Genomic DNA, 11,638 nt, shown 5'->3' with positions numbered 1-11,638 from the left:
TTGATAGCTCACGACCCGAAAACTGCAAACCACAAGTTATTTATGTCACGGTATCCAAATAATCCTGGCTCGACATCCACAGTTGCTGACAATAATCAATCAGTTGTCACACCAGATATAATTCAACAGATGATTCTCTGTGTCTTTTCTGCTCTCAGCCGTCAAGGAAAAGGTAAAACTATTACTTTCATTCCTTCTCTTTGGTTTGTTGATTCAGACACTACAAATTATATGACTGACACAGCTGATTTATTGCATAACCAACGACCGTACACTGGTGTTCAACATATTCAGGTTGCTGATGGAAATAATATTCCAATTACGACAATTGGTGATAATAACTCCTTCAGACATGTCTTGGTTTCTCCTAAATTATCTACTAACTTACTTTCTGTTTGTCAAATTGTGGTTAATAACTGTGACTTACATTTTTCTCGTAATGGTTGAATTGTGCAGGATCAGGTGTCGGGGAAGGTGATAACGAAGGGGCCTAAAGTGGGCAGGCTATTTCCATTACAATTTATTATTCCTCAAAATACGTCATTAGCTTCTTCAGTTGTTGAGAATAAGACATGCATCTGGCATAAAAGACTAGGTCATCCAGATGATATGGTGTTGAAACATTTATTTAAAAGTGATGTTTTTCATTCTACAGATAAGAGTTTAGTATTTGACTGTTCTTTTGTAAACTTGAAAAAAGTAAGACATTACATTTTCCTATTTCAGACAGTCGTGCCAATAAATGTTTTGACATTATTCATAGTGATGTTTGGGGAATTACATCAGTTACTTCACATTTCAATATAGATTTTTTGTGACATTTATTGATGATTATAATCGATTTACTTGGATCTATTTTTTGCGTTCCAAAATAGAAGTATTTACTGTATTTCAAATATTTTTAGCATATATTGAAACTCAGTTCTCCACTTGCATAAAAACCTTACAGTCTGACAATGACGATGAATACATGTCACATGAGTTTCAAGTATTTCTCCATAACAAATGTATTGTTTCACAACATTCATGTCCCTATACACCGCAACAAAATGGAGTTGCCAAACAGAAAAATCGACATCTATTGGATATTGTGCGCAAATTACTGATAGAATATTTTGTTCTAGCTAAATTTTGGACTGAAGATTTATCTACGGCAGTTTATCTCATTAATCGTTTAACATCTCAACAATTGAAGTATGATTCTCCCTACTATCGATTTTTTGGTAAACATTCTAATTATCATATGTTACATATTTTCAGATGTGTTTGTTTTGTTCATCTACCTGCTCATAAACGTCATAAATTGGCAGCTCAATCGTACGATGTGCCTTTATGGGGTACAGTTCTAATCATAACGATTTTGTGTTATGATTCGATTAATAGTCACTGTCATATTTCTCGGAATGTGATTTTCTTCGAACAAGAATATTACTTTCAGCATCATGTATCGACACTAGATACAGTTATATTTTCACAATTTGATAATTCTTCTGCTGATAAATGATTCAAGCCGAACATTGTCTACACAAATTTGATAATTCTTCTGCTGATAAACGATTCAAGCCGAACATTGTCTACACACGATGCTTGCCCCCTTCACCTTCAATCATCCCTAACCTTGATCCAGAAATTGCTCTAATAAGTCTTCGATGATCAACTCGGCATATCCGTCCTCGAGATAGATATGAGTATTATGTAATTTTAACTAATATTATTGTTCCTACTCTTAATTTCAAGTTGTTAAACAGACTTGTTGGGTTAAAGCCATGCAAGAGGAACTTCAGACTTCAAGACAATCACACTTGGGATATTGTTTCATGTCCTATAGATGTAAATCTCTTTGGATGTAAATGGGTTTATTCTCTTAAACTCCGATCTGATGGCTCTCTTGACAGATATAAGGCAAGATTGAAGATTGGTAGCTCTTGGCAATCGCTCTTGGCAATCGACAGTAATACAAGATTGATTATGAAGAAACATTTACACCTGTGGCTAAGATGACAACTGTCTGACTGGAGTTATCTATTGCTCTAAAGGCTGGTTCTTAAAACAGATGGATGTTAAGAATGAATTCTTACATGGGGATCTCAAAGTAGATGTCTATATAAATCCTCCTCCAGGCTTGTTTTCTACATCTTCACATGATGTTTGTAAGCTCATACAATCCCTATACGGTTTGAAATAGACTCCACGGGCCTGGTTTGAAAGCTTCGCAATACCCTTCTAAGTTTTTTTTATTCAAAGTCAGTATGATTCATCATTATTTTTTTGCAAAACTGACAAGGGAATTGTTTTGTTATTAGTATATGTTGATGATATTGTTATCACATGATCTGACAATCAATTGATGTCTCAGCTACAAAAACGTCTTTAGGGTTCTTTTCATATAAAAAATTTTGGATCATTAACTTATTTCTTAGGACTTGAGGTTCACTCTTCTCCCGCTAGTATTTTTCTTCATCAACACAACTATACAAAGGGAGTCATTGCTTTGGCTAGTCTTCAAGATGATCACTCTGCTGATACTCATTAGGAAGTAAATGTTAAATATCAATAAAATGATGATGACTTTCTATCTGAACCATCTCTATATCGACAACTTGTTGGGAGTCTCAATTATCTGACTATTACGCGTCCTCATATTTCATTGATGTGCAACAAGTAAGTTAATTTATGCAAACTCCTACACATATTCATTTAGCTGCAGTTCGATGTATTGTTTGATATTTGAAAGGTGTTTCACATCGTAGTTTGTTCTTTTTTGCGGAGTCTCCTATCACCTTAACAGTCTATAATGATGTTGATTGGGCGGGTTGTTCTGATACAAACCAATCTATTATTGAATGATGCATGTTTCTTGACAACTCGTTAATCTCTTGGAAGAGCAAGAAACAAGATCGAGTGTCTAAGTCATCTACTGAATCAGAATATCGCGCAATGTCATGTGATTGTTCTGAGATCATTTGGCTTCGAGGTGTGCTGGCTGAGCTTGGTTTTCCTCAGCTTGGGTCTACTTCTCTTCATGCAAATAATACTAGCGCTAGCCAGATTGCTGCTAATCTCGTCTTTCATGAGCGCACGAAACACATTGAAGTGGACCGTCATTCCATTCGAGAAACCTATGAGGATGATATTATATCTCTTCCTCATATCACTTCTTATCTTCAAACGACTGATATATTTACTAAGACTCTTTCTCGACAATATCATCTTCTTGTCTCAAATGGATGTTTTTTGATAAGCCAACATCAATTTGAGGGGTGATATCAATCAGGAGTAAATGAAATCAGGCAGAACAAAGAGTTTTTTTCTTCGCAATGCTGCGAAGAAGAAAATATTATCTTTGCATGGATTCTTTTATTTCAGCTGAATATTTAGATTATGAATATGTATTAATTAAGTTACCTAAAATACATTATACAGAATATTATGTACCTAAAATAGATTGTAAAGACTATTTATTGGAATGAAAGCAAGCAAAGAAAAAGGCATTCAACCTATTTGCTCAAAATATTGACACCATAATCACTATCTAAGCCTATTTGGAAACTCTTAAAGTATTACTAAAAAATTTTGTAGAATTGTTCCAGCTAGAAAATAAGCAAGGGAATTTAATTTTACCGCGTAACTCATCTTACACTAACCATCATACATAGAAAAGCAGCAATATTCGTATAATGGATATTAACTTAACTCTATAGCAACAAATTTTACATTTAATATTATTACCATTTATACTCTATATTCTTCACAGAAACTACCCTTTTTGGATATAGATAGGAATGAGATAAGAGTTAGAAGCATCACAATCATTATTGTCAAAGTGATGGTAATAAATGTCCATTGTGCTCGTTATTATTAGAAGGTAGAAAATAGAGCTGATTAGGCTTATGAAGAATCTTGTCAGTCCCTGAAATATATATAATATTTTCCTTAAATATGTCCCCTTTTTTGGTTTGGGAGATTGTTCTGAGGAGAGAGGAGGCAGCAATAAGAAGGATGGTTTGTTTTGTTTTACCTGGAAATCTTAAGAATCGAGGTTTTAGGTCTGCCACCAAGGCAAAAAGTTCCTTCCTAAAGCCATGTCCCTGTACAAATACAAAAAAGAAAGATGACAATAATAGAACATATAAAATGTACAACTTTATTTTGAATGAATATGATGCTAGCATAAATATGCATATAAAAAGGCAAGAGATTAAAGCAACAAGGAACGTATAAAAGAAGAAAATATACTGCATAATGAGCATATATTACAAAAATAAATACATTAAATTTCTAATAAATATTAAGCATATATGGTAATATTAATATGGCAACAAAATAATTCTAATAACTTTAACACCCTCCCACAAACTATGATGCCACTTCAGTAAGAGACATTGAGAGTTTATATGTTGCAAGAGAAATCAGAGATTCAAGCCAAGAGTTGTGCAACAACAAATCAAAATTATTGATCTACGCCAAGTGATGCTAGAAAAAGAAATGCTCCAAAACAACTAGGAACATTCGAGAGCTTGATGCTGGGCAAACCATTTTTGGGATCGAAATTGATAAAATCATTACTAGAGATAGGATCCTCATGGGATCTTTAAGGGATCCTCACTATCGACCTATTAAAAAAAACAAAAACAAAAACAAAAAAACAAAAAAAAAAAGAAATTACTTCATGCCTCATGCTGATCCCAAGCTGCACCACAACCCCATATGCTAGTGTATGAAGATGATGAGAGGACCTCACCTTATCTCATTTTCTTCCCTCTCCTGCTCTCATCTCTCTAGTTTACCTCCACTACTACTCAATACCCTAGACGACACATAAATGAGTAAATTACGACATGACCTTCAAAGAGCAGGCATTTACTGGACATGTGGCATGTAAGGCAGAGGGAGTTGCAACAAGTGCTTATACGAGAAGGCATCGATGGAATATAACAGCATCTGAAGCATGTAATCATTGTGTGAGCTCATTAGGGAAGACATCACTGAAACCAATGTTAAAAGCAGCAGCAGTAAGGGTGTTTGCTGGAGGCGCATCAACTAGAATAGGTGCATTAAAGAAGAGGACTTCGTTAACCTGTAAATTTAGAGTAAAACTATCCAGGAACATGATTTAAGGTCCGTGGAATTTAGAGTAGTCATGTTTGCTGTTAATAAGGTTTAGGTTAAATCCTATTTAAAGCCTACTCAAATCCTACTATCAAACAGCCATGCCCTTTCTCTATCTCCTCCCTTGCTATCTCTAAATAGAGAAAACTAAAAAAAAGAAAAAAAAACTGAGAAAAAGGAAAAAAAGACGAGAAAAAAAAAAAAAAAAAAAGAAGAGAACAAAAAAGAGAAAAGCGAGACTTTTGCATGAGCCCCATCATCACTGCCTTGCCTTGATAGCTTCTTTGTCAACACACCACACATGTACAATTGAATATTTATGCATGTCATTCCAGTGTGATGGGAAGAAGTCATATACATGCGTTTATTAGTATGGTGGGAGTCAAAGGCCTAAGCTACTAGTTAAGTACCCAAACACATCTTTCATAAAATTAATATGGTAAAAAAATTATTCTAATAACTCCAACAATAAAGAGAAGCAGATAATGGCTTCAAATAAATCGCACAAGCTTAACAATGAATGCAATGGTCATATCCTAACTAGAAATTTGCACAACGCACATAAAATTTATAGCTTGAATAAACATTAAGAAAGCTTTTTGTTTATTTGACAATTTGAAATTCATTATAGTTTTCTGCTCTTTTAAATTAATAAGTTAGGAAATTAAATATACAACGGAAGAGAGATAATAGTTGAAAATGGTCTTCAACATCAACTCTTTGATGATGGCTAGCCTCATGACAAAGGACGAGTAGATTTTGTTCACTCTAATGTGCTGGACCATAATTACTAGGGCTGAGAAGCTGCTAGGGCTAAAGAGATACGAGGATAGGATGTAGCTGTCTCCCATAAAATAAATGTATATCTCCTCCTTCAAGAAGCTTAACACGAGAACATAATTTTGTTTGTTCTCAGAAGAAAAATAAATTTAACAGAAAAAGGTATCAAGTTAGACATAATTTAAATGCTCATGCTTCTCTCATTAAATCCATGGTGAAGAACAAAAATTAAAAACAAAATATAAATGAAACATCCTTCTTAGTCACAAACAGTCTTCATCCAAAGTGTCAGAATCAACATGTTGACAATAAGATAACATCTCATGCTGAAAAATAATGATCTCCTATCTACCTTTGTATCTTATTGCATCAATAGTAACTAAAAGAAAAGTTACTTCTCATTAACAAACAATCCTCAAAACATAAAAGTATAAAGTTGTTTGCAATATAAGTGGTGCATCATAATTCAAACTGGAAACCCCTCAAAAGAAGGAACTAATCATAGATCTGCTAATATAATTTTTTTTTAAAAAAAAATATAGATGGACCTCTCCTGATACAAGTAACCACCTTTTAAATTATCGTTTTACGCATTAAAAACTTAAACTTCTTTCATCTCCAATAGCCCTTATATTTCTTCCAAGCAAACATTACAGAATACTAATGATAAGGCGAAATGAAGAAAAAAAAGAATAGTAAAAAATAATTCCAACCAAGCTATTCAAAAGGTACATAAGCAAAGATAAGCCATAGATTAATGAATAATCTATAAGAAAAATACCGAATATTGTTTTCATTTTTTTTTTTTTGAAAAATTCCAATATCAATTTTTCCAAATTCATAGGATACTAAGGAATCCCAAGTTATTCGATGGAAACACCTGCATCCTACTTGAGACTACTAGCCAAATCAAAGTAAGTGATAATGGGTGAATTGATTTGCGGTTAGCCACTGCTATCTCTCGATTGAACGCTTGTAAAAAATACAGCAAACCCTTTCAAAAGAAAAGGGTTAACCAAGATAAGGGGGAGAATAATCAAGTTCCCATCTATCTCCCCTAAAATGTAATTAAAAAAAGAAAAAAAAGAGATCCGTGCTTGATGCTTAACCCTCTATTTAAAGGTTGGAATCAAAGATGTTGCTATAGAATGGGTTTCATAAGACTTTGATCACTATGATGGTAGATGGACAAACTAATTTAACTGACAGTATAGCAGCTATGTGGTCATTTTTACTGAAGTAGGTTCCTTTGGCTGAGTTTGTTATGTCCCAAGTTTCATGTTCTTTAAGATCTAATGGGTATCGTTGATTTTCATAAAGGTTAGGGTCTCTACATGTCTTTATTGGTCCGTCAATAGCAAGCATTACAAATTGTTCTTATGTGTCGAATTTTTTTGCTCGAGCTCTACGGATTATTGTAATAGTAAGTTCCAATTTCTCCTATAACAATAAGCTTCAAGAAGTTGTCCTGAAAGATCCTTGATGAAAGCTTGAGGAGAAAGTATAGAGAAAACATTTTAAATAAATCAGCTTTGGTCCATTGGACTCTGTTAAGGTGCGCATATTGACTTGAGTCATCCAATCAAAGCAAACTTATGTACATTACTATATCCAAATATAAGACTTTAACATTAACTGATCATTTGAAATCTTAGAAACAATTCTATCATTGGAAATTGACCAATGGACCCGGGAAACCTTACACTCTATGTCTTTGTTTGGTATGATTAAGTAATTAGGAAAGACAGTCCTCAATTCCAAATTAGAATGCCTGATAACAAAAATAGCAGATGTCTAGCATAATTGGAGAGCCAGAATACTGCTTCTAATGAACACATTTCACATTACATACTCTATGTAATAAATTATTGTCCGAAATATCCAAAGATGACCAGTGGGTCAAAATTTAAGCAACTTCAGCACGATTCCTTCCAGATCGAAGCATAACTCCTTCAAAATGAAAAAAAATCAAGTCTTCTGAATTTAGAATTCGTATAATATGCTAAATTCTAGTATGAAAAAAACCAAACATGGCCAAAAAGGGTTTGTTAGTTCCTTGAAACAGGCATTTGAACAAGTGATCTGGATGAGTTTCTTTAGCTATTTTATCAGGTTCTTTGAGGACTCACTTTGCTCTCCTATTCTCTTGAGGTTCATACAAATATGTATTATTATTTGTGATAAGAAAATGCCTTATACTTATTTCTTTTCTGTAAAATACTTACTTTGTAAGTGTCAACAGGCATAACTGATATCTGATCAAGCCAAATTATTCCTTTATTAGAAGTAGTCAATTGAAGCCTGGACTGAGCATTTGATCCTTTGGCAGTAAATAATAGTTCAACTTTTGTCCAATTAGATATATCCCGTTCAGCTGTCCTGTAATGTAAAGAGAATGTGAAGATAGTAAATGATAGAATTGTGTTGTTACTTCTAAACATTTTAAACTAATAAATGTCCTCACGTTATAATAGAGGAAGCGAGAGTCTGCGACCCGTCAGTGCTTGTCAGTGAAACTGACAATTTCATTTCTGCTGCTGTTCTTACATGAAGGATAATCTTATACTCTTTTCCATCTTCTATATTCTGAATGACAAAAAGATAAAATATCAAGAAGTCAATTTCCAGCGAACTATGAGCAATTAAAATGATTGATGAAAGAAAATAAATAAATAATCAAGTTAAACTAAGTAAAATCTCAAGACAAATGAACAATTCTATTCCAATTGATCCCAAAAAAGAATTTATATATAAAATCACTTTACATTAACCATCATCAAATTTCGCTCACATATTGCTTGAAACAAGATTCACATAGCTTTTATTATTATTTTTTTTTAAGATCCACATAGCTTATTAAAGTAAGTAGAATAATTAGCTTATTCCCACAAAATGAAGGTAACAAATGTGCATACCATTCCCCAATATCCAGGGTTATAAATGCCAACACCACCTTCCGGACAAATAATAGATCCCACATTGTCACACAGGACTTCCATACGAAGGGCCACCTTATTACGCTCAAAACAAGATGTTCGATCAGTTGTCACAAAGACTGTAGAGTCATTCCCAATGATAGACCACGGGTCAATGTTCGAAGGAGTATTAGGGCCCCCAGCTTCAAAGCCTGCAAAAGGATTATAAGGGCCTCAGAACAAAAAAAACGAATGAATAAACGAATGAAAACAGATCTTCAAGAATACATTTCATCGACACATACAAATAGCACGAGCTATTTTATGATACCAATACGTAGATCTGTTAAGCATACATTATCGTTCATTTGTAAAATACTTAGGGACTGTACGGTTACGGCATAGTAGCTTTAGTAAATACTATAAAACAGGATATATTAAATCCTATCAACAACAAAATTTAGTAAATCCAAGATTTAGGACAAAACTAAGAAGGAATTGAGAAGAAACTGGATTTACTAAATCCTGGATTTCAAACTGTCATTTGTTGTGTTTGGCAAGATTTAATTTAAATCCTACTTAAATCCATTATCATACAACCACTTAAGGCTCTTGCAAAATGACAACCTGCAGTGATGAGGATGCACTGTACACATGAGAATTCACAGGACTTTGAAAGTAAGACTACCTTCTACAACATTCTAAAAAGGGAAGGTTTAAAGCTTGCCAACAATATAAATCCGCATCAAATCAAACAAAAAGTTTATGTATATTACTACCATTTTTCATCGTTTAGCTAATTTGAAATATTTGACACACCTCTATTACTCACAAGTTCTGCCCAAAGCCCCCCAGCTCCTGCATGATTGATCTCCTTTATATGTAAGAACAAAGAGTCATCAGAAAGTAGTTCAAATTGGAAAATTTATCAAAAAAGACAACAAAATGAACAGAAAAAAAAATAATCTATGCAAAATATATCAGTTTCTGAAGTGCTTTAGCATGTTTTTTAAGCTAACTTCAACACACTTTCTCAAAAAACATCTGAGCTTCTGGACCAAGTTAAGCCACTAATAAAGAAGCCCAATAAAATTTAACCTCATTGTTCAGAAATTGGTTCATTCTCATGGATCCCAACCAAAACCATCAGAAGATAAAGCTCACGAATGAAAAGAGGCCAAAAACTATACATTATTAACTGAATAAAAGACTAAAAAAAAGAAAGAGTAGCACATATTATGACATGATTCAGCTAAAATCCATTATTTTTTTTTTTGAAACATTAATTAATGATGCAAAACAAACTCCCATTGCCATCCAATTCAATCAAACAGCTATAGCGAACACAATCAATAAATCAAACCAGCAGTAACTCACTGAACACTGAACCACTCACCTCAAAAAAGACACCAAACAAAGTATCTGAAATCCTCATGCCAGAATGCGAGGAAGCATTCACCAACAAGACCGCTGTCTGGTTATCCTCCAATCCATAAGCACAGCTTCCGCAAAAATTGGACATCAGTATTAGAGAACAAAACAGAGCGACAGCACAAACACGCGCAAACCCCATTTTTCCATCACCGCCCATCTCATCAGCAGCTACACACAGTCTTTCAACAAACAACCAAACAAAAAAAAAAGACAAGCAGAAATCAGCGATTGGATACGGTACAAAATAAGCTTCGGATCGAAAAAGATTCAACTTTTTGTTACCAAACCGTATTGAAATCCGCAGCGATGCGAAAAATGATTTTTGAGCCGCGCGGTTTAAGTAGCTTCCGAGAATCGAGCTGCGGGTTGCTCGCAGGTTTGCCCGCGAGATTCTATCTTTCATTCTCAGCTCATTGGTGGCGATGTGATGGGGAAGATGCGACTGCGGTGGAGCCCAGCTTAGCTTGATGATCGTTGGATTTTGATCGGACGGACAATAATGGGATTAGGATGCGACATTCATCTACTCCACGCAGCGTTGCTTGCAAGGCTCAGTGAAGTGAGGATTAGCCTTTGTGGCCCCATCTTTTCTCCCCTTCTTCAGATAACTTTCTATATTGAAATTTTGTTAATTTGAGATTTCTAACTTTACTTGCAAGCTTAAATAAAGTTTAATTAGGATAAAAGACTTAATTTATTTTGAATTTACAAAGCTCTCATTAATTGAATTGAACAAAAAATGATGGAGAAACATAGAATAAGGGAGGAAATAAAAAATCAAACCAAGTAGGGTGAGGAATGAGACAAAGGGAGAATGGCAAGAGTAAAAGAGGAGTAATAATGGTATTAAAAAAGAGATATGCTAAAATGGTCTCTTGATTTTTTGGAGGGGGGCTAGTTTAGATCTAAAGTCTATAAATATATCAATTTAGTTATGAGATATTTTTGATCCTAGTGGAAAAATACTCCCATAGAATCAATATATGACATCATTAAAATAGTATGATTATTTTGATATTTTTATAATCTCTGAAACTAAAATGACTTAACATAAATAGCCAATGGACTATTTTAGCACTTTATAAAACAATGCATTGCTATTCAGTATTTCAAGCTGTTTGTTTTATAGTGATAAACTCCTAATCCGTAACTTTCAAAACTCGGTTATCAAACCTTAATTGTTGGCATGGAGTAGAAGACAAAGCATTCTTTCTTCTCCAATGATCCTCCGTTTCACCTACCAATGAGAAAAACAACATAAATTGGTACCCATCTCTCAACTCACTCACAATCAATGCCTTTAGTCATAGAAGAGAAGAAAAATCACTCACTTGCATGGATTAAAAATAAAAAATCAAATTCATTTTGAATAATAATCTATAGATTAAAATTTTAAAATA

The 11,638-nt window shown here is 33.8% G+C and overlaps 1 protein-coding gene across 3 annotated transcripts in view; it reads right to left on the bottom strand.

Moving 5' to 3' along the window:
• The window catches only part of LOC110024716 (alpha-L-arabinofuranosidase 1-like), a 20,214-nt gene extending 9,411 nt beyond the window's left edge, over positions 1-10,803 (bottom strand). Inside the window, exons 1-7 of one of the 3 annotated variants that reach the window (XM_020724841.1) lie at positions 10,521-10,803; positions 10,201-10,406; positions 9,624-9,678; positions 8,805-9,016; positions 8,354-8,475; positions 8,115-8,268; positions 4,019-4,088 (exon numbers count right to left, since the gene is read on the bottom strand). In XM_020724841.1, coding sequence (XP_020580500.1) covers positions 4,019-4,088; positions 8,115-8,268; positions 8,354-8,475; positions 8,805-9,016; positions 9,624-9,678; positions 10,201-10,406; positions 10,521-10,641 — 940 coding nt within the window. In that variant the 5' untranslated portion in view covers positions 10,642-10,803. Of the gene's footprint in view, positions 1-4,018; positions 4,089-8,114; positions 8,269-8,353; positions 8,476-8,804; positions 9,017-9,623; positions 9,679-10,200; positions 10,418-10,520 lie in introns of all 3 variants that reach the window. The other 2 variants (XM_020724839.1, XM_020724842.1) reach the window with 2 other exon arrangements.
• Positions 10,804-11,638: the final 835 nt, after the last annotated feature.

This window comes from Phalaenopsis equestris, unplaced genomic scaffold, assembly GCF_001263595.1.
Source record: "Phalaenopsis equestris unplaced genomic scaffold, ASM126359v1 Scaffold000271, whole genome shotgun sequence".
Taxonomy (NCBI): Eukaryota; Viridiplantae; Streptophyta; class Magnoliopsida; order Asparagales; family Orchidaceae; genus Phalaenopsis; species Phalaenopsis equestris.
This window is presented reverse-complemented; position numbering and strand designations above follow the sequence as displayed.